Source organism: Anopheles merus, chromosome 2R (genome assembly GCF_017562075.2).
Source record: "Anopheles merus strain MAF chromosome 2R, AmerM5.1, whole genome shotgun sequence".
NCBI lineage: Eukaryota > Metazoa > Arthropoda > Insecta > Diptera > Culicidae > Anopheles > Anopheles merus.
The window spans coordinates 24,213,144-24,237,816 of record NC_054082.1 but is presented as its reverse complement, the minus strand read 5'-3'; the positions used below and the strand labels follow the sequence as shown (position 1 = coordinate 24,237,816).

General features: G+C 46.8%; 1 protein-coding gene across 1 annotated transcript in view; it reads left to right on the top strand.

The window, feature by feature from the left end:
- The first annotated feature begins 2,669 nt into the window (after positions 1–2,669).
- The window catches only part of LOC121589620 (zinc finger protein rotund), a 52,693-nt gene continuing 30,689 nt past the window's right edge, over positions 2,670–24,673 (top strand). Inside the window, exon 1 of the mRNA XM_041908684.1 lies at positions 2,670–4,009. Coding sequence (XP_041764618.1) covers positions 3,881–4,009 — 129 coding nt within the window. The 5' untranslated portion in view covers positions 2,670–3,880. The remainder of the gene's footprint in view (positions 4,010–24,673) is intronic.

Sequence of the window (24,673 nt, the reverse complement as noted above, 5' to 3'; positions counted from 1 at the left end):
TTTGTTTGGTTTATGCTTTGTTTTTATTGTACCACAACTTTTGCCTCCCCTTGGGGGCTTCTTTCGCTAATGGTTTCTTCCTTTTTTCACAATAAAAACACGCTCTTTTTGCTGGCCTTTTTTGCATGCTGCACAACTGCACTGCACACGGTGGTATGGAAAGTACGGCAGCCGAATAAACTGTCTGACACTGAAATGTGATCAAGCGAGCTTGAAAAAGGCGTCTCAGTGAAATAATTACATTGTTTACCGTAATCGCTTAACTATCGCCATATTATTACAGGTGAATGTAGTGCGCCTTTTTTTACGTACTGTCCCGCACAGTTCCGAGATGAATATTTTATACACAATCTTCTGCTGGTACTTTCAAGCAGAATCAAACTGTGTGACAGTTGACATGCATCATTTTGCTCGCTTCATTTGTTAGTATGTCATCTTGTAGATCAATTTTTGCTGCAATAAACGTTACCAAATGCTGCATTCATTTCTGGAATGAGGTCTACATGCTTAAAATAGTCCAATCGAACCAGTTTTAATACCCCGTGCTGATGTAACAAAACAGAAGCCTCCTAATTTGTCCAACGATGTAATGGACCTCCCATCACCTCCCCCCCTCCAATGTGTCTGCACGTTAGATGGCAGATAAACAAACAAACAGACAAACAAAAACAATGAAGCAACACTTTATTCTCTCTGTTTTTGCACTTGCACGAAACACATCGTGGAGAAGCAAATGCTTCTTCCGAAAAAAAGGCCCCAACACATCCACACATACACCATTCCATTACTTTTCGCATTTCGTCTCAACATTGCAATGAATTCAAAGCGATCGAAACTGCCAGACATGACCCAGCCTCAGGGGAGAAAAACAGGCAATCTCACGAAAACAAATTCCAGCGTAGCAAAAAAAAAAAAAGAATAAAGAAACAGCATCAACGACCCCTCTCGGCTCGTCATTTCCTTGCGAGCGCGTCATATATGAGGGGTAGGTCATGACCACCAGGTCAGATCTGGCGGGGTTTGGGAACCGGTTGGGTGGTTGGACCGAAGCAGGGCGATTGGATGTGCAGGGAATTTAGTAAGGGAATTTTGATGCACCGATCACAAGATCCCGGCCAGCCCGCGTTTGCTCCATTTGCATAGTTCATTGTGTGTTTTGAGGTTTCCCGCACTTGTGGCAAAAAAGGGCACGAGATGGAACGAACAAAAATTGCATCAGGAATGAAGTTGTTACATCTTCAAATTCACAATGAAATTGCTTAAATCCTTCATCTCTGTAGTGTGCTGTTAATTTCTCATTCCAATTCCTAATGTTCCCACCAAACATCAGACTGAATGCCGTCGCGACACAAAGTCTGCTGCACATTTCGCAGCCACTGCCTCGAGAGATAACGAATGGGAGGACGAATTAATGCGCCACCACATTTTGACAACGGATGGCAAATTATGCGTCACTTTAAAGAAGACACAGTCCCTGACAGTTGCTGCAATGCCCGACGGACGATGAACCTTTTACCCGATCCCAAATCCCTCACACACACACATCTGGAGTTAAGAAGCAAATGCTGCGTAGCGTCATTCCTTTCTGGGTCCAGGCTGCAGACGAACCCCTTGGCTCATTAGTGGCAGCCAGTAACGTTCTCCAGATGATGTGTTTGATAATGTGCAGCAAAAGTGAGAGATGCGAAACGAAACGCATTTGTCGCTACGCCCAAACAGCATCCGGAAGCGATGCCGGTGTGGGAAATTTGCAGCACAAACCCACGGAACCGATGAGTTATGCCGTGAGAAGGGAGCGCATCAGCGCACACATGTAAATGGGGTGGGAATGTTCTGGTTCAAGTTCATATGGCTATGGACAGCGAGTATCAAAGTGTCCATATGCCTGATCCACATTCCGAACCCACTTTAAACCGCGCATTGAAGTGTTTAATTGATCGGTTTTAATGCACTGCTACAAGGCTCCATTTCCAATAATAGGTGGCAAATATTTCACACCCGCGGCATGATGGGTTTGATTCATAATTTTCAGCCCAGCAAACTAGCGCACAAGAACGCAATGGCAGGTGGGATTGATTTGTGTGAGCAGGGCACCTGCTTTTTTTTATTTGCAATCACAATACGCTATTAACATTCTTAAAGTATGTGGTGCCATGGAACCGTGCGCGAAACAATCTATAAATGCATTAAAAAATCCATCCAACATTAAACCACACATGAAAGGGGGTGGCTGATTTGTTTGTTGCAGAAATACGCATAAATAATAGCTCCCGACTTGTTCCCTACCATGCGACTCACACACAATTTCTCTCTCTCTCTGTTCTTTTCCTCCACCAACCGAGTCAGCAGTCAGTTCTGTGATTCAGCACGAAGCGCTGCGAGTTCGCTGCTCTTGTTTTTTTTCTATTTTGTACTCCCCAAAACTCCTCAAACACTCAGAGAGCTGTGAGAGGCTGCGACGGAACCTTACAACGGAGCGCAACGTGATCCCGTGAGCGACTTCTTGAGGGGGGACAAACGGGTTCAAGCGAGAAAGCAATACGCTGAGCATGATTGTGAGAAAGAGTACGGCCCTGGTGCGCGCTACAGAGCCTGCGCCCCACCAGAGCTTTGAACGCTCTGGCAAACCCGAACTCGCGCGGTGGGTTGTTGTCAGACGTCCGCAACAGCCTTGCCAGTCGCACTGGGGAGCGTGTGCTAAAAAAACGCCTTTTACCAAAACGGTGTCCGTGTGTGTCCGTGTCGTGGAGTGGAGTTTTTAGTCTGAACTGCCGACTCGACGTTGGCGCGCCGGAATAACCGCCCTGGAACCGGTCCATCGTGCATAAGGTGTGTCTGCCGTAGCAAGTGACAAAACGTGACACCGTGACACAAACGGGGAGAAAACGTTGCCGCGTTTCCAGCTAACCGGAACGAAGACGTTGTGGCGGTGTAAGAAGCGTGACACGAATAGCGCAAAAAATAAACGTCCCAAAAGGAAACGCATAGTGGTGAATAGTGCTGCTGGTGGATGGGAAACAAGTGTCCAGGAGCTAACTGAAAATACGTGTTAATTAAGCCAAACCATAAATAGTGACATCGGAGTATTCAGCTCTTTAACCTCCTATGCAATTGATAATTGCATTCCCGTTCCATGACGGGCACCTATTGTTCTTGCTCAAGGCGATCCCGCTTAGCCGTACCACTTTCCCTCAAAGTGTCATGTTTTCTCTGTGTCGAGTGTCATTGTGAGGAAAACAGGTTAGGGTGTGTAGCACAAGTGCAGGCGAACGTGAGCTAATGTCAACACGGCTAGCAGTAAACAATTTCCACACATTTTCCCCATCCTTCTGCGGCGAGACATGCTGAACCGGGTGAGCGGTGCGTGCGTTTTGTTTACACAGTCGATTTGTTGCTAATATGTTTCGTGTTTCGTGTTGAGCGTATACTCACATAGGGGTTTGGGGGTTCGACTTCTACCGCAAACCAAAATTAACCAGCGCTAATCAGCGAATTGCATGTGCTGAACCTATCTGTTGCCAGTGAGAATTGCGCACAAAGCGTGTGTCGTCAGGAAGCGTCATTGCGAGCGTTATGATATGAATGAATGTAACTTGTGACAAAACTCAACGGTATCTAACCATTTTGTACTCAAAAATATTGCCGAAGAAAGTGTGTTGTGTCGTTCAACAAAAAGATATTATAAATTGTGTCCATCAGGTGTCCGTACATCGTATCTCCTGTTTGAAGTGAGCGAGATTCTTGTCCCCTTCGCCAGGTGTGGCACTCTCGACAGTAGCATCGTTTTAAGGCACAATTACAGTGCATGTGCATTCAGTGCAGTGTGGGTGGAAAATGTTCTTGTACGTTCGTTACCGCCAAGCGCCAGCGTACGTGAGCTATGTATCCGTGGTATAGAGAAGCCCAGCTCAGCGTTGGACAACTCTGCAGTCCCCTCGCCGGACCGACCCCCATAAAGACCGAGAACAACTACAGCGACTGTATGCTGGCAGTGGATTTCCCCAATAAGGTAGGCGAAATTGTGTGTCTATTAAGGATATTAGCAGTTTTTATTTGGGATCTCTTCTAATCTGGTTGATAATACCTATTATCAGGCAATGACGGCATTTGATAAAAAGTAAGTCTGTTCTGTCAAATCGTGAATATGACAGGTGATCCTTTCGTTTTCTAATGTGCAAATGATTACAGCTCTTTGCTTGCTGATGATATTGTCAGCTCAACCTGTCAGCTGTTTTTGATGTTATTTGTAACAAAGATTACTGAATCGACACCACCAGTCAATCAAATGATTCATCAGAAATGACCACCTTTGAAGTGCAGAGTTCACCTGTTCCGTTCCGTGCTAGATCAGATCGTACTTTAATGGGACTTTCTTTCGTAGCCACCACGATCCGCACGATCTTTCCCGTTTCCCGAACTAAAGATGATGGCTCCACCAACAGCCATCGTGTTCCGTGGGCTATTCATTAGCGAAAGGATCCACTTCCGTTGGCTACACGCTACGCCTCATGCACAGGATGATCTGACAGCGGCCATTGCCGCGGCTTATTAAGTAATGCAGCCAAACACAGCCCCACAAACACACACAAAAACACACACACACACACACAAACAAGCCGAAGCAACGCGCCAAAGGATTAATAAAAAGCCTATAATTGTGGAGAATTAAAAACGGATCGGGCGTGCGTGCACCGATCGTGTGGAAAAATTCGCGAACGCATTGCGCGTCGAGCCCATGTTGGAACTTGGGAGGCAGCTACCAACCACTTCTTACTCTTCGCCCCTGTCCCGGGGACGGACGCCGGATGTTTAGTAGCGTTAAGGTTAAGGGAAAATTATTACCCTCTTCATTTTGCAGCAGTTTGTGTGTGTGTGTGTGCGTTACTTCCAGTAGCGCCCGGCCGTCGTGCCCTTTTGGATAATAAACGATCGCGAAAGGTAAATCCGCGTGCGCGCGACTGCGGTACAAATGGGATTTCGAACATTCGTGGATCGTGCATTCGGTGCAACAAAAAAAAGGGGGAAGGTAATGAAACAGTCAGTAGCAACGTAGCAAGTGGCCCGCGCGGTGGCCCGGGCGGACAAGTAACATTACACAAGCAGTACCCAATTAAAGCGGGGTTTTAAGTATGGGGCGATTAAGCGATGGTAGGCTCGTTTTACATGCAATGGAAAACTAATTTTCTATAGAGCCCCGCTTTTAATGCACAACCAATTATGATTCCGGGGGCCCAGCCATAAAGGTGGTCAGGTATCGGCACCTTATCGTGCGCTGGCGGTAAAAATCTAGAGCATGACCTGCCGTGGGTAGGATTAAAACTGGATTCTAGAACGCTGCCGGTACGCTCAATTTTGTTGTAAATTGAACTATTTCATCGTTAATTTCCCTCTTCAAACAAACAGTAATAGTGCTGCTTCTCTAGTGACAACGTCACTTCCACGATGCCACACAATGACATTGATGGGTCGGTCACGGTTTTTACACTCGTCATACAGATGACGGCGTGCAGTTCCGGCCACCCAACGGGTCAGTTGTGAGACATCGGGTGCCTAATGAGCCGGATGGTACCGATAGAAAAACTCGACCGGACCACTTTTATTCACACCTAATGGCGGTGTTTGGGTTGGGCGAGCGAATTGCTCAGATCCGTACATTGTGTGTCGCATCTGATGCTGGTGTCGATAAAAACCACTGCCTACACACACGCACACACACACACACACACACTCACGATTATGTTATTCAAATAAAACTCGCCCCAAATGAGATGATAATCACGTGTGGAAAATGGGCACCGTGCTTTGCGATTCCCCCTTTTTCCAGTTGTGCGGCGAGTAAACACGGCTCAACCGCAACGTCGCAGTGATTTATGATAATTGAATGATGGAAAATAAGCGACCAAACGAGACCATCTAGGCACATAAACAGCATGGTACAGCTTTGACAAACGCTTGTGGAGCGTGTAAATGGGTTGGGCTCGGGGTCGTGCGCATTAACGCATTCGCAGCCTTCACACAGTGCGTGCGATGGCGGCAGCTGGTTCGCGCAATGCAATTCAATCGAGTCAATTATTTCCATCACACCTCACTGGCGGGGTCGGGCTGGTTGCGCAATCGGACACTCCTTTTCGGTGAGCATCTACGGGAGGGTACGTTTGTAGCTGTCTTCATCATGGCTGGCAGAGCGTTGGCTAGGACGGGATATCCTTGGCGTATGTGCTAATCGTACGAGTTGAACGCCTTTTTGACGCGTGGCACACCTTGCAGAATAGTAAACTACTTAGAGTGTGCTCTAAGCATCGCGCGAAGGATTGCGCTCGTACGTGCACTATGTAAATGTGCAAAGAAAAACTGTATAATGCTAAGTGAGACAATAACCGTGCTAAGGATTTTACTTTACTAATTACTAATATGGAGCGGCATTTATACAAGCTTATTTGCAATCGTGAACATAAAATCACACACGAAAGACACGCCACTTCCTACCTTATACATTGCTTCATGTTGATGGAGTGATTTGTTATTGTTTGAAACTTAAACTCATATATTCCTATCAATTAGCTGACATTATCTTTCTCATTATCCTGTTCTAAATTAAAATAGCTACATGGTCTTTACAGTAGATGTGAACACGAAGGAAACCCCTTCCAGCATACACGGTTTTGCTTATCGTTTTACCCCATGTACACTATTAGAGCAGTGTTTGTCATTTAACCCTGCTTGACTGGGTTGGCCCTCCCGAGTGGCGCTTCCTCTCGCTCCCCATGCGACGTTTAAACATCCCTCCACCTTATCAGACGTCCAACTAAACGCGGCGTGGCGGCGGCGGCACAACACAAAACAACCCCGGCGAGGACATTGCGCGAGCTCGCGTAAAGCGTATCGATACGACCGAACAGCCGCAGAACAAACGAAGCGCTAACGAGGATTTACCAATCGACCCGATAAGATCTACATCGCTCTGCCATCGGTGTACATGACCAGCGGCAACCCCCGCGGCAACCACCTACTCGCAACTCGCGCAAGGATCTCTTTCGGGCGGGCCGAAGCGAACCGCGTAAGGAATTCGCCCGCACTTTCTAAACCCCTGCCTCGACGCGTACGACACCACGCCAGCCAGCTCCTGCGACCACTCTCTGCTGTGGCCGCAGGGAAACACACACACGAGTGACAAACCTGGGCCAGTTTGCAGCAAGAGGAAGCGATGGGACAGAGGAGTGTCCAGGTAGGGGTTGAATTGAACCATAAAAATACCAAAACCCGGACCACACATCGCGGGGTGTGTGTGTGTGTGTGTTGGCGGTTAGCCAAATGGATATGTTAATTGTGTGTAATACGGAAAAGGGGGGAATGGAAACACCAGAGGACAACCTAAATAGTAGCAACTTGTGAAACTGCAAACTACGTACACACAAGTACTTCCCTGTCACGGCACCGCAACACCACCACCACCACCACCACCGGTGCGAATCGTCATGGTTCTGCTGCTGTTACACTCGGACTGTTTATGCATTCATGAGTTGCATGCAGCATTAAAAATTGCAAACCGTAATTTGGCAGCCGTGCTTTTGGCAGGCAGGAAATCGGGCAGGGATTGAGAACCAGACCCTTACCCCGCTTTTGGGAAGGTTTTTCGGCTCGGTACGACTCGGTCATTGGTGGTGTACGCTCAACGCTGTTTCAACATTGGCGACGCTACCAACCACAAGGAAGTGGCCGGAGGGTTGGATTACACACTGGACGTATTTCATGGTGTTGTTGTTACTGCGCCTTAAGATGGAGTGTGGCCAGCGATGGGGCTACGAATGCAGTTCATTCTTAAATTCTGCAGCATTTGTGTAATGAGACATGTCTGTTTGTCTTTGTTGCTAATAAATGGTTACCAACGACAGCAGTAAAACTGTTGTCTGTTGCCAAAATACTGCAACATTATGCTACGAACTGGTTTGCAAGCAATCATTATATTTTAATTTGACAATTAAAGCAAATGTTTCAGTGAAGTGTCTCGGTATTCCCTACATTTGAACTCATGTTTTAAAGCCAATTATTGCAAAACCTCTGTAAGATTTCTTAAATGCATATTATGTTAATAACTAACGAAGTGTAATGGTTCGAACATGCCTTGCATTCTTTTCATGGACTTTATTGTTTTCGTAAAAGAGATTTTTAATAAGTTTTATTCTTTAAAGGAACGTACATGTTCCTTTTACCTCATTAAAATACCCAAAATATTGTCTAGACAGCTAAATAATTACCAAACGAAATGGGCCACCCCCAACCGACCGCCGACCAAATGCACTTGCCCACTCTCACTACGGCCCACTGCCCACTCATTCTCATTGCAAAACGCTCCAACACCATCAACACGCACCGGCGCACTAAAGCGAGCGAAACAAATCATAAACATTAAGCTCGCAACGAAACGGCCCGGCGACGCACATCGCTTTCGCGTGCGCTAGTGACACCCCGCTAGTGCAGTGCGCCGGCGGCTTGTGAGCTAAGCGCGCTAAAATGCTCCTGCCGGCCGGCACCGGCTGGGACGATACGCGGGGCGGCACAAATTAATCCTGCCTCGGCCCCGGTGCACATAATAACAGTCATTTGCCATCAATTGACCGCACAGCATTAGTGGCGGTGGCGGCCGAAGGTGGCGGCCACCGCGGCCCTTCACGATGGTCGGCAAGGTGTCTAATGAGATAGTTGGCAGGTCCAACACTTGTAATGACAAATTCGCCCGGCGGGCACAACAACACACCGGCACGGAACGATTTTGCAGGTAGCTTCTCGCCGGTCGGGCTTGCACCGGATGTGCATCGGAAGCATAATTTTTGACAAAGCAAGGGGGCCCTCGCGGTCATTGTGTGGAGCAGTTTTGGTGCGTTTGTCTGTTGTGTGAATGAGCGAATTATGCTGTAATGAGTAGAACGATTTTCAAAGCAAATGCCGTGGCGGGGTTGAGGTGCCGCCGCAATTGCACCCATCGCTCGTTAGCTGTTTGTAGTGGAAAGGTACTATTTACATTGTTTCATTTGCTGTTAAATTTGGTAATTGTTCAGCCCGCTAGGCAACACAAAATTGCACGTGTTGTTTTATCTGTATAATTTTCAAGTAATTCTGAATATTACATCTAATGATGTACAAATACAGTTCGTGCGAAGGTTTATTAGCGTTGAATATGGTGCTACCTCCAGCCACCACTGTCACCTACACTGTCAAGGAATTATGACAAATGTGTCACAACACATCGGCCGCGCTTGAATTTACGCAGCGAAGCATCTTCCCGCGCGGCAAACGTCATTAAAAACACTTTATGTAAATGCTCGTCGTAACGCGCTGCCATGCTACCGCGTACAAATCGATTTATGATAAAGATGTCAAAACTGAAAAGAGGCCAACTATAGCCCAAGAACCAAATATTCTCTACTGCGAGAGAGAAAATCATGCACCGAATGGTATAGGCGGATGTACGAAAATTTGTTAAACCCATTTGTCAAAGAGTTTGCGAATCGTTTCACGTTTTCGGAAGCCAGCCCAAATTTTGAATAAAATGCCAGTATGCATATAAGTAGCATAACACAAAAAAACGCACACACATAAATGCCTTTTCGACTCCCGTGTGCAGCGTTCGTGTGGATTCACATACATAAACTCACATAAATCATCGCCAAAGCGCGTTTTTTTTTATTCTTACGTTTGCTCCTTTACCCGTTCTAACTTTTGTTGTCTTTTTTATGCTACACAACGCCGGCTCCATCTCTCGGCCGCTTTTCTGGGCCCGGGCATCGCTCGAGGGCTACGTCGCCGTGGCTTTTCAAACGCGACGCGAGACGCGGGAGCGGGAGCTGCAATAAATTTTCTCAACCATGTCGCCCGTAAATGTGTTGATGATATGTTAGAAATTAATGAGCACTCTTTGAGCCGGTGGGAAAACCGCTTCCGCCCCTTCCCATATCAGTAAGCCATACGCACCAGCATATGAAAGCAATAGCTGCGGGCATTGGGCTTGTGAGCGACGCATTGATCCGTTGACATCGTGATTGCTTACAGATGATGTCGATGAGTGAAGGCGAAAATTAAGTTAAAAGCTTCTTATCAATTACGCTTTTTTGTTCCATTTAAGCGATGCTCTTTAATTTCAAATATTATGTTCTATTGAGCTACAAATTGTCACATTCATGTGAGAGGGACCTCCTTAAGCCGGCGCAGACCACCTGCTAGCATTATTCATTTTTTTATGCACAACAACAATCGACTTTGTGGAACATCCACGCGGTAGAATGCTACGCGTAATGTAACGAATCACCAGCGCCCCGACACAACGATGCGCAAGCAAAAATGCACTTTTTTTTTGTTTGCTAGCTCCGTCGGCGGCATGCATTACACCAAAGTTCGATGCTTCGTTCAGTTGATTGGTAATCGCCGGTAATGATGGTCATTGGCGGGTGCAGTTAGTTCATGGCGGCGACGGCAAACTGATTGGCGAACCAGGGGTGTGTGTGTGTAATACATAGTCGTGCGGCGTCATCTCGTGCCTGATGACATTCGTCGTTAAGCGGGCCGTTTACGCGGTGACGCAATCAACAACACCACGGCCTGCCGTTCAATGGTGATGATGATGAGCAGCATCAGCAGCAGCAACAGCAATGAGGTTTGATGGCACGTTCTTAAAGACAACTCAATCGCCGAACTAAAGTGCGCAGCAGCGTGGTTGATTGGTGGTGGACTGGTGAGCAAGTGCTGCAGGAATGATGTAAGGATGTGGCACTGTGGAGGATAACGAGAGTACAGAAGATGAAGCCTGGAGTCTTAACGAAATGGTTTACAAAATGAGATGAGCACGATTATTTTGCTGCTGCAAAGATAGGCAGGACTTGCACTGTGTTTAGTAAGCTGCTACTTTCATCCTAAATTTGTTGAAGATTTGGTACATATTCTGAAGGATATTGAACTTTAAATGACGAAAGTCTTATGCAAATTGAAGTCAATTTGAAAATCCTTGAGGTTTGTTATACGATAAGGAGCGAGAGCGCTTTGTATTTGTAAGAAAAAAATTGAATTAATGGATACAGTTTGCTCCTTTTTTCACAATACTATTAACAAGTCTAATAGAACGGCTTGGTTGCAAAGATCATTATATTAAGGTTTAAGAAGAACTAACGTAAAATTATCCAACTATTCAAGTCTTTCAAACGTTAAATCTATTTTGCATCAAAGACATGGAACGTTTATTCGTTTCGCAAAGGTCGAAATTAACTTCCGAGGATCTAAGTTTTGGACTCTACCGTGAACTATTACCTGCGCTGAAAAGACAGACGTTCTGCCAGGATATTAATTCAATGTATGTGGAAGGGTTAAAGAGAAAACGCAAACGTGACGGTATCTATGAGCTGATTCCTTGATCAGAATGACACCGGTTAGTCGTAGCATTGCTTCTTTGGTCTGTTTTAAGAGGGTGCGATGGCATCAATACATGCACAAAAAGGCTGATTGGCCCCCCCTAGCAAGTCTGCAGTGTCCTGATGCTGTAGTGGTTGATAAGTGAGTCACTTGAACGATATCTTTACTGCGTGTACCTTTACAAAGCACACACACAAAATACATCTGTATTTGGTGTTCAGACACAGTTCATTGTTACACCTATGCTTGTAATTAACTTATCAAATCTATCCTACGCTACCCTTACGGGAAACGCTTGTAATCTGATAAATCAACGCTGTCTCAACCAATGTTACAGCGCCTAACAACGTTACCATCGACCGCGCGCATGAAACACAATCCGAAGACACATTTCAACGCCTCCGGACGAACCCGACGATTGGCCGGAATGCTGCTGGCCGATCGGTAATGAAACTACACCACTCCTACCCCACCGCAGCAGCATCAGCATGCACATGTGAGTGTGCAGCGGATGCGTGTTGCAATTATCGATTGCATTCTTGCACTAATTCCAGCACCGCCATCTGCACTGGTTGCACTTGCGCCTGGGATGGTGGGCTGTGTGTTTTTCTTGCCACGATTGCCAGCCTCCCCATTTCCAGCGATCGCAAGTAATTAATCAAAACTGTCTCAATCGATCCCGGGCACTCCATAAACGGCCAGCAGCCGTGTACCATTGTGGCCACTCCACCCCCATCCCCCCCTTCGCTCGCTGTAATGAGTGGTCGATTTTTGGTCAGCGAACGGTCGGTCGGTCGGCCCACCGATGGTGCGAAGGAAAACGTCGCTGGTGCCCAATCCGCTCCACCCGATCGGTTCGACTAGACCGGGTGGCAGAAGCTAGTATGGGTCGCCCTTACCGGGCGGTTCATTGCGGTCTGCGATTGATTTTGATCACATTGTCGAGCTGTAAAACCCCGTTCCCCACCCAAGATAGAGAGAGAGAGCGCGCCAGAGGGAGAGAGTCACACTCGTAGGCGAAGGTGCCTTATTGGGGATCCGGACACTGTTCCAATCAAAGACAAGTGAGGGTCAACCGCGCGTAATGATATCGGATCGGTTTCGGTGCGCGGCCTGTGTGGCCAAATGCAGACATTAGCACGCAGCGCGCACACCAACAGATACCAACACAAGCGCATCATGGTGCGAAACGAGATTGTCTATCGGTGGTGCAAATGCATTCACGGTCACTGTACGCAGTCGGAGATGGGCTCCAACGGCTTCGCACGGCAGATGCGACATCATGGGTGACATCCATCCGGCATTCTTCGTCCGGCACCACGGGGGGAGTGGCAAATGGGAGTAAAATGTTCTCCCATAACCCCTAAAAAGGAAAACACTGGCTCAATTAATTGACACGCACGTGTTTGCTTTGTGTGTGCGTGTGTGTGTGTGCTTTTTTCCGCCAGCAAGTTCCCGCTTCAGCCCATGCTCGATTGAACAGAGCAATTAATTAAAATCGCGAGCACCGTCCCAAAAATGGGAAACCACCATCCACCAAACGAATTGCACAGCTAATCATCAACCCTCGGGAAGTGCATCCTCCGATCGCGATCCGACGGGCGGCAAACACGCACGCACACACTATCGAAGGGTGATTTGATTTTAATTACCATCAAACCTCCCCACAAAGTGTCAATTGTACATGGGCTCAATTGGAAGTGCCGTCGCTGTGTGGTGGAAGTAAAAACCGAACCCACTACTACCGCTCGGTACGGAATTGCTCGGCTTTTTAAGGCCAAAGCAGTGTTTGCTACACAGTGTAAGTAAAGAACGCCAGCCTCTGCAAGCACGCACAAATCTCAATTATGGGAAAATAATTAGTGCGCGAAAAGGGGCGATAATGGTTCGGGATGGTGGACAATCCACAGGAAGAAGTGGTTGGCCACTCACACTCGCCACCGATGCGCAACCGAGACTCTCGGGGCTCGTGCTCTCCGAAGAGTTAATTGTGCCCGGTGCTTATTTGGCTGAGGCTTTGAGTGATGTCCTTTTTTTTTTGCTCCCCGCTCGCAAGTGATGGCTCGCAAAGCTCCAGCAAACCTTCCTGGGTGGCTCGTGACCGAGAATCTCCATCTTTGGCAAAGTCACACAATTGAGGCGAGCTTCACTCACAACAACAACAGCAACAACAAAAAACGAGAAAATGGACGCGTTCTGTGCGCGGTTCGGTTGTGTTTTGTGTTGCGTGCAAAATCACGCGCACGTCACGTGGGGAATTCGGTGCAAATCGTGCTTGTTTAAGGTTCGAACGGGCATTTTTGCACCCCTAATTAGCTCTTCAGCATCCTCGCCAAACTCCTCTCTTCTCACTCCACTCCACAGTGGAGGCACAATGGCGGTGATGTGCCTTTTGCTAACGAGACACATTTTGAGCCTCGGACTGTGGGGATGTTCGCAAGATGAAGTGCATTCTATGGGCGGTGAATGCATTATTGGTCCATTTTCGGGTACTGGGGGAGTGTGACCGAAACTGCTCATTAGAATGTTGCCCGTACTGGTCAAACAATTAGCTGGGGTAGGGCACTGAGAAGTGGGAGCGAGAGTGGCAGAAGGGTTGCTGCTTTTTCTTTCCTCTGTGGCAAAGCCCATTGGTCGTTTGGTTGAACTCGGAGATTGGTCGTGATGGCGAATGTTTCGAATCGTTTACCGTGAAATAAATGGTTGCTACAATAGAGCAATTAGTGCACATTGCTGGCGTATTCTAACCCCAAAAATGGCACGGAATGTTTTCCGGTGCTTGAGAAGCCGTCCATCGGTTACTGTGCGAAATGTCGTGGGATTGCTGAATGGGAGCGTTTGCTCTATTTTTAAACATTAAATTATTATTAATTTTATGTTTTAATAAACTTTAGAGAACTTCTGGCTACCATCTGTTAAGGTTGTTGGATCATTTCTATCAATCTATCAAAACTGATCCTTTTGTCAACATAATCAAATCTAAGACATTCTTCGTGCTTCACACTCTGAGCCATCTAATTAACAGCTTGTAGCTAATCATTTCCCTATCAATATCATCTAGATTATTAATACTTAATGACAGCAATGCAATCACGGAATTACACACACACACACTCACACGTTAAGAGGACCGCCCCGCTCATTAGCTTGACACTTTTGCATTAAAGCTTATTGCGATCGCATACCGATTATGCAAATGGATTGCGATCAATTTTGCATAATTGTGCCATCGATTGCATGTTCGCGAGATGAGGCGACACCTCTGTTGCCCACATACACACACACACCACACACGACGGTGTGAAGTTAATTTTCCTCACCTTCGATGTACTTGCCCAGGAAAATCAGGTCCATAATCATCGAGCACGTGTACGTGATAAAATGAGCCCCATTTTAGCGCCATTTTGTGCGCCTCGTCGCCCGATTAGTGGTTCAGTGTGGGATTAAGTTTTAACCGTGCACAGTTTCATCATCGCATGCCGGCACACATCAGAGCAGAGCGGTAAATGACAGTCTGATTGAAACGGGACATATTTAGTCCTTGTTTGCCACGCCGAAACAAAACAAAAAACTGACATTGATCGAGTTCATTTGCATAAAACAATGTCCATTATTCTTCTAAATTGCACTTACTTAGCACCCATGTAGCAGATTCACTTGCCCTTTTAATAGCGCAACGATTGCGTTCCCTCCGAAAGTCCCACAGCTAATTACAATAATCATTATCGTGAGCGGCAGCAGCAACAGCCCCATCATCACCATCATAATTATCAACTGAGCGTCTGCGAGAGAGAGAGAACAATTCGCCGCGTTCCCGTCTCATCATAACACTATCGATTAGCAGCCCGGAACTCGAAATCAGCCGGAATTTGTGTGGCCTGTTCTGATTAATTGTTTTCCACGCCACCACCATCTATCGGCAAGGTTAAGGATAGTATGCCCGAATGCCGTGAAGTGTGCACGATCCGACCGTAATGCTCGAGCATTGCGCGTAGCTGTGCAAAACTGGGGGCGCACCCCCCCGAACCAATATATCATTCCCGGGCAATCCGCCGCGTAAATCCGTCATCGTGCAACTGTCATCGATTGACGGTGGGAGGAAGTTAAAGATGAGTGGGGGGGGGGGGGCGAGGGTGAAGAGAAGCAGGGGTGGAAGGACAACGAGGAAAGAAATTTGTCTTCTTATTTTGCACTCCGCGCGTCACTCTCCGCCGCAGGGAACGTATTCGTGTGCAAACGCACTTTACGTAATGGACGGCTGGAACACCACGGACGGATCGGTGATGGGTGCTGGCGGATTGTCAACGTCATTCACTCAATTCCGGTGAGTCGTTATGGGCGTTTCCAGGGGCTTTCCGCTTCGTCCCGATGCACAGGGTTCGTTAATCAAACATTAAAGACGTGGCCCGGCGGATGCTGCTGTACTGTGCTCTGCTCAACATGACGAGCGCGTATCGTTGATGTTGACTGTTGCCTTACACTGTTGGTGGTTGTAGGACACTTAACGTACGTAAGGAATAAGGGTAAAGTTAAATTTACAGTAAAAAAGAAGTCATACCACTTTTGTATAATTCAAAGATCTGTAAAACAGTATTTTCAAGCAAATGTTACACTAGCTTATTCTGAACTGCTGTTCTGCATTGTTTTGTACAGAATAGCAAACAAAACGACGCACAGAAATGTTTCCATTCTCGAAATATCGATTAACATTCTCAATGTTCTATTTCCTTCCGGGAAACATCTTTATCAACAATTTTCCAACGCTTTTTTCAGGTGCATTCTGCCTGAATTACTCGACCTAACTTCTCAAACGCACCCTGACTTTCTTCCCCCAAAAAAAGATGGATCAACGACCCAGAAAACCCAATGCTCTCTGGCAGCGATTGTTTCACACTGGGCAAGTCTCTTCAAACAAAGCACCGTATCATTAGCATCGAAGACAATTAATCAAATAAAAAAGAAAACCAGGAAAGCCCATCCTCATCCTAATCCACCCCCAAACAACCGGCCCCGACCAAAGCCAGAACATTGAACAAACATTATCTTGCCGCTCATCTCATCTCATCCAGCGGGTTTTGTTTTGTCAGCGTGCGAAGGGATACCGGGGATTGCGTAGCTACCGCGTGTAGGGGACGCAAAAACAAGGCGACGATGGAAAATGGCACAACGTCCGCAAAGTGAAGCAACTCCGCACGGTGGGTGTATCTGCAAAGAATAGATCCCATCGATCGCCACTCGAGCAGCGGCGTGCCATCTTTGCAGTGAAATTTTGCTGCCTCACTTTTGGGGGCTTCCAGTTTGATGCCCTGCCGTAGAACAATAGGGGACACACAGTGTGCAAAAGCCACAGAATATCACAATGGAATGGCTTTAGAAATAACGTTCAAAACCCAACCCAGGGACTATGACATCAATATTCAGAGCCAGCGGGGGAAAACGGGAACCACACTAATGTCGCCAATGTCACCACAGCTCGGAAGTCACTCACCCTTGGTGGTGGTTTGGGTGAAGACTTGTTAAACAACGCGTCCGCAAATAAGACGTTGCCGCGTGTCGTTACACACCAAGCACGCCAGTGCCGAACGTCAGATGCAGTCGCAAATCTTCATGCCGATCGCGTAATTGCACGGCGCAGCATCTGTCCTGTCCCGGTGCGTCAGCCGCTTCCGAGCGACTTCATCGTGCGAACGCGCCTGTGCTGCGCCTGCACGGTGGCCAAAACGACGCCCTGTTGCACCTGATCGTTGAGCGGAGAGGCTCAATGGTTGGATCCGGCGGATGATTTCGCCAGCTTGCTGCAATGTAACGAACGGGAACGGCAAAACGGCCTGGCCCGCCCTGGCCTCTCATTAGGCCACCCGATCGAACTTTTCCCGCCGGCCGCACGGTGGAGTTTCGTAAATTGCATATCGTTAGGAACGGTTTAAATACGAATTACAATAAATTGGCAATCCTGGAAAGACACAAACTCACTCCACTGTCGTTCGGGGTTTTGCAATTGTCCGTCCTCCGCCGGTGTGCGTTCTACGGCGTCCTTGCATTTCGTTTCGCTCTTCCGGACATTGGAAAGGAAAAATGCAAAACCAATCCGCCTTGCTTGCTTATTGCTTTGGTCGTGTTTTTTTTTGTTGCAATGCTTCTTCTATTCTAAAGGGCTTCCTGTTCACGGCAACTCTTCAGTTTCCACACAAGACGCAGAATTGATTCGTTGTACGTAACGTTGTTTTTCTCTCGTTTCGGGAATCCGTTTCCTGCTATCCCCCTTCGGTTTCGGCGGTTCGCTGCCTCCTCCCTCCAAGGACGTCTAGTTTGTGCAAATGTAGTGGTGTGGCAGCGCCACTGCCATTCATTATTGAGCGTTTTATTTTATTGAATATTGATAACCGTACTTCCGGCCGTGCAGTTGAAATGCAAATCCACCGCAGCAAGAACAGCAGCAGCAGCAGCAGCAGAGGAGACGCAGTTAGTAAATTTGATACACTTTCTTCGTCACGTTTGCTTGTTTGATGGTTGGCTTTATTTCACGAGTGAACCAATTTTGGGCCGTTTTCTTGTGTGTTTTTTGCCTCAATTTGTTTTCGATCATTATTTTTGGGTCATCGAAGGGACAGCCAAAGAGATGGAATGAAAAGCATGTGATAGAGCAGTGTTCCGACAATGCCGACGAAGATCCAGGATTTCACAAAACACAGTGTAATAAAAAGTGTTTGAAAGCTTTATTTGTCGTTCAATGTGATGATGTTATGACAAGTTTTCCCATTGTAAGGAAATGACTGAGGAATCTGCGAATTGAATTAGTGGACAAGATTACTTCTTTTAAACTACATCATTATTCCATTGAGTATTGGCATCTTATAAACTATTCTTGGATGTTTGCAGGGGTTTTCACGATCCATTGAGCGTTTCACTGATTTTTTTGGATCAATTGTATTGAAATCCAGTAGGATGATTCCAATATATCGTGGGAACGATCCAAAAATATATGGGAAATGGTGAATAAATCGTGAGACGAACCCGACAAATTCCAGGAAGCAACCAATAAATCGTGAGAAACCCTGAACATTTCATCAAAGTCTTGAGTGCTTAAATCATACTTTTCTTCTTCGCCATTAGCGTGAGCACCTCTTTGGGAAGTGTTATCAAACTAAGTTTATTGTATCCAACCTACTATTTCATCATATGACTTTCATGAGCAAGAGTCTAAATTAATTGATTTGTCTATTCATACGCTCCGTTCGAGATACTATAGGAAGGTTTAATGTCTTATTTAAGTTCCTATCGAACTCCTGAAACCTCTGTACATTCGACTTCATACACAAACTTGCACATTGACCTAACAATTGAGCCTGATTGTTTTCAAATGAATGAACAAAGCTTTGAATAATATATAGTTCCAGTAGAGTGTTAAAGAACATGTAGATCGATATGAGTTATGTTATCATTGGTATTTAATGGCATAAAAATTCTTATAATTTTAATTGTAACAAAATTATAATTCTTCTAAATTCTTACCGTCTTCACTATTCTAAACCATCTTTATATAATGATTGTAGGATACGATTGTCTCGCTACATCACACTGTATTTGAAGCTCTTCGAAATCATTGTATCACAATTTGATTCTAAAACAAACGATTGCACTACAAATAGATGCGTTCCGCTGTGTAAACAAGCTCCGTTCTGTTCAAACTTTATCTTTCAATCACCGTGAAAACCGAATCACAACAGCAGTCGAACAAACAACGGACCCACCGTCATCACAACAGCAATTTGCGGCCAACAGTGTAGGTATTCGTTCGCATCCCACGTTCACCCCAGACCGGAGACCATCTCCGGTCTCGATGCATCCATGAATGAACCGTTCCTTTCACACACACACACACACACACACACAAACACACACACGCGCGCGAACAAAACAATCAGCGTTGTATTGCATCAACCCGCTATACCTAACTGCATCTACCCAGTCCGCCACTTTCAACGCTCACATTGCATCCGGAGCACCATTTAGATGAGGATGCTGCTCACCGGTAAACCGCATTGTTTGTCGTCCCCGGGTGCACATCACCACAGCTCCACCGCCGAGCCAATTGCATCGCCAATCGAACGGAACACGGGGCCAGCCGATCGAAAAATTGCGCATGATTAGTGCACGGACTGATCGATCTTGTTGACCGAAACGTTTAACCGCCGCAACCGACCGACGACACGATTTTTTTCCGCACTTCTGACCCGCTTCCAATGCGTGGTGCGTAGTTCCATGAAATGATGATTGTTACCCCACTGCCAACCCTCCGCTCGCCTTTCTGTGGTCTGGTTTAGTGGTTGGTACCGTTTTCCACGTGCTGCCGGATTGAAATGCACCGGAAATCGGAAGCCGTCTTGGATGACGCTTCCTGTCTGGGACGCTAAAGTGTACCGATTTCCGTGGAAAAATACACCACACACGGTTTATTAGCTTGTGCCACCTGGACCAATACGTTGCACGGCGTAGGAGATGGTGCGGTGTAACGTGACAGAGGAATGCAGTAATTGTCACAAAGAAAGCCCCGTCGCATGTGCACGACGCTGGCGAAGACCGTACCCGACATTCGGGACGGGAATGTGCTCTTAACTTAAAGCGCCAAACTGTGGAAAAGCCGTGAAAAACGTCCCCCATCAATTATTTCCCCATTTCGGTGATTCGGACGCTACGCCTTGAAGGCCTAGCCATCGTTAGGCGGATGGAGGTGAGTTGTGGAAGAGTTTGCAATGGAAAAACAAATGCACTCCGCAAGTTATCCCCGCCGATGGACGCGTGTTGGTCCAACGAGCACACGCCTCGCTCGCACTCTTTCGCTCTCTTCGCGTCTCGGGAACTAATGTCTTCCGTCTGGTGTATAAATTATGTCCCATTCGCCAACTGCACGGCGCAACTGCACAACTGCACACCGAAGACACCATTGCAAGCAACACCGGGGAGTCGGGGACGTTAGGAACTGATTTGAAATTCAGAGCTCGGTTTCCGCCCCATACCCTACGGTGGTGCCCGGGTGTCCGGAGCCGGTCGAGCAGGATCCTTGCGGATACAGGGGTCCCCATTGCCGGGGGCGCTCGTGCTGCCCGACATGCTTTATTGTGGAGCGAACGTTTCCTAGCTGCGCAGCTACACCCTGCTTTCGGAAGCCTTTCTTGGACATTACTCGTTTGCAAAAGTACCAAACCGCAATCATTCGCGCGGTACCAGTTGCTTGGAAACGTCCGACGGTCGAAAAATCCAAGCGAACCCATTGTACTGGGCTGGGCACCTGTGCTTGAAAGGAGCTGCTGGCACCAGCCAAAAACCACAGAGCTGTTAAAAGCGTTCCATTCATTGGGCGGCCGAGCGGTTGCACGGCGTTCAGAAATTGGTGTACTTATTTCGAAAAATACCAAACCATGCACATACACACATTTCGACAGCTCATTTAGCAGCATTTGCTCATGTGACCGCAGCATCTGACAGACAGCTAATGATACGTGGAAATGCCGATCGTTATGCTGCTGACCGCTCATTGAGAAGCTTTCTTCCTAAACCATGAGCTCTCCCTCCCAAAAAAAGCGGGAAACAAACGATCACGAAATTGTGGTCTTTTTGAGTAGAATTAAAATCACTTCACACAGGGTAACACACACACACAAAACAACAAGCCCAGAGATAAGAAAACGGAAGCTAAATGCTGGCATTCTTTATTAACCTCGTAAATGGCGTGTCGGTTTGCTTGTAATGAGTGCAAATCTTGGCACGAAACCAAAACCTTCCCAGGTCATGCCAGGTGCGTGCCGAGGACTCGCTGTGTGCAACACATCCAAAGGAGCAAACGAATACAGGGGCAACACACAGCAGGAGACAGCAACAGTGGCGGCAAATGCGCTGCAACTGCAGCCAGCAAAAAAAAGACACCCTCCTTTTTGCGTTGCATGCATCCTCATTTGCTGGCGGCATTGTTCGGTTAGAATTGTGCATGTTCGCAAATTAGTGAGCTGCGAAAATAAAGGCGTGGTGCAAATGGGTTGCAACACCGGGGTGCAACAGTGCCAAATTGTTCCTCTGCCAGGACGCGTTTCCTTTCGGGCAGAGCGACCAGAAGCAATACGGCTTTGGGGTGAGTGTTGATGTTTTTTGTTGGGGCCTTTGCAAAATGAAAAGCCACGCCCTTAGTTTAGCCACACGGAGAAAGAGTCACAAAAGTGTGGTGAGCTTTTCCCGAGAGAGTTTTCCCGAGTTTTCCCCCCGGTGGGAATTGAGAGAGAACGTTCGTTCGCCTTTGGAGCTGGAGCAAATGCTCAACAAATGCTTAGGAACTCACTGAGTGTACTAGCAGGATTTGTGCTAGGGGATGCTACTTCTATTTTCAATTACATGTCTAGTTAGTTTCTCAATGCTTATTAGTATTGCAATTAATGGGAATTCAAAATTCTGATTATTGTATAATCTCAGAAATCCTTTGAAGAAATTTCTCTGAAGCTAAGGGAGAATGTACATCTCACTCAAATGAAGTTCAACTTAAATATGCTGCATTTGAATGCATTTTTCTTCTTCGCTTTGCGTTTTCGCATACATCTACTTTATCACCGTTTACCCTAATCCTTGTACATCTGTATTAATCGCATAACGTCTTCCCGTCCGAGCCAACGGACCAAATGGAAAGAAATCATTATGTAACCTAGCATGTCTCGCGCATACAACCACGGCTTTTGATTAAAATGTAAATACGATCCGAGCGTGCCGTCCGACGTTCGAAGGGATTATAGTTGAATGGTGGTAAAGAGATTCTAAAGTAGTATCGCGGGGAAGGAGGGAAAAAGAAACAACCAACACACAGATGAACGCATAAAATAGTTACAAACAGCACCCCCTTTCTGGACGCTCCAAATCGATCGAAGATAAGACGTACCATCAGCTAAGAGTGTTTTTTGTCTTGCTCATATTATGTTACGATTGAATTGACGAACACAAAAAAAAAACCACTTACCAACATACACACACATATCGAAAGGCCCTCGCTCCGTAGGGATGATGGCGCCTACCGACGGCGACACTGGGTTCGCGTCCCAGCAACAGGCACAGGTGAACACAAGTGGCGATCGCGACGTTTTGCACTCTAAATGCACTGCACGCATCGTATCACGCGTGGCAAACGGGCACTTTGCTTCGTAACATAAATGCGGAAGCACGGGAGAGCACACGGCAGGATGGGGACCCTAAGGGGAGAAAGAGGGATTCGGGACGGGACAGAAGATCGCCAACGCCTGCCTAACGCACCACCGTTCAATTGCATCGTTATTTATGGTGTTGGGTAAGACAGTTATCTTGACTTGTTTTTTCTTTCTCTATTTGGTTTGTTTTCTCTCTAAACGATTGCTACTATCTTATCTTCGTGGATCAAAAGGAAACTGCATTGTTGAAGTGGCGTTTTTCACTCTTGATCGCGTATCACGCAACAAAAACCACTCCGGCGAATGATTTGAATTTACATCCATGTAATGGATGCATTTAAACATTGTAATTAAGGTGTCTTCTATCTGCCTGCAAAACATGCATGTTTAATGTCAACAAAAAACTAGTAAAGACGCTGATCCATTAAGGAAGTTGTGTCTATTTGAAGCATAGGATAATAGAAAAAGCTGATGTAAGATAATAAGAGGCACAGTAACATCCAAGCAGACGAAACAAAAAAACTCCTTTTTTCCCATTGTGGTGAAACAAATTGGGCCTTGAATTGTACACTTTCATTTGGAATTGTGCAATACGCTATCGAATTTTAAAATCAAAGTAAAAGGTTAATGTTAAACATACTATTTTAGCAGTTAAATGAAGTACCATCTCAAAATGAGTTCCCTCAACGACGACGAGAGCCCCTGCCTGGTACATTGTATAGCAAATTGCATACCATCAGGCGTACGTGGGCTATTTCATAGAAAAATCAATAGATGGCGCTAGCATACACCCAAGCGCCCAACCGACAATTTCAAATATTTCCGACGTCGGGTGTACGTCGTGTGAACGTTCACCCGACGTCGGGTTCGTCGCATTTAAGTCAATATACGACGAAGCGAATTTTTTTAAGCCGAAAAACGCCACAATTATGGCGGATTTTCTGGAGTATTTCGATCATGGTTTTTGTCTAAGACAATGGCCATAAAAAAGTGGTTCAAAAAGTCGATACCCTCTCTCCCCCTCACTCTTTCTCTGGGTGGGTACCGTACCGATCCATCTCGCTATTCTCACATGGTAGCGGGAGTGATATCGCTTGTCTGCTGTCTTCTTTATCCGTTCACCCGGATCATATTCGTTTTGAGTGACGTTGCTTCCCCACCTCTTTCATTCCCACCTTTCTCTCCCAGCAGTTATTGGCGAATGCTTGACCTTGCCTTGTGTGCTTGACTTGGTTATTTTTTTTCCTTCCCGTTTTTTTGGCTGCTTGATGCATTGCGCGTTGGCTAGAGCCGTCGTTCGAAACTGGATTTGATCAGCGTGCAAGTTGTCGTGTGGATGTATGAATAGATTTACCGTTGGAGCTATTTGCCGGATCGATCGGACGCATGCAGCGCACGGGTTTTATATTGTTTGTTAGTGCAATTAGTTGCACTTGTGAACAAAAAAATCAATCAATGGACGATCATCAATGCACTAGCACACACAACATATCATGTGAAGCCAACCAATGCTAAAAAATGTCAAATATTCCAATGAAGGATGATGTCTTTGAACACATTTTTCTTTTCATTTTTTTATTTTTTTTGTTCAACAATCCACAATTCCTGCAACCCCTCCCCCTCCCCCCCTTCTTCTTCCTTCCCAAACAATAGGGAATGCAGGTAAGGATTAAAACACCATGTTGTACCGCCTTCTTCCTAATTAACGGGGGCTACTCTCCGGAAGAAAGAAATGCACGTCTCCCCTGCCTCTCGCTCGATGCTGTGAGCGAGGAGGGTCCGCCTCGGCTTATCTGGGGCACGCATCGCTCGCTCGCGATGCCTAGCTTGTTCTTTCTCTCGCCTTTTTTGAAGACGCATCATCGTTGCGGATGGTGCTGCGCGGCCATATCGCTATCTGGAGGGGGGCATAGAGAGTTGTGTTCTAGCCCGTCGCTGCACTCGCCATTGACGCAGCAAGCGTAAGGGACGTTTATGCTGCATGCATTGTCGAAGGCGCCGCGGCTGCGTTCGGGGATTGGCTGTGGCGACCGGCCCCCCGGGAGCCTTAAATGCCGATGGTGCAGCCGGAGCCACGCGCCAAGCTGCTCTACGCG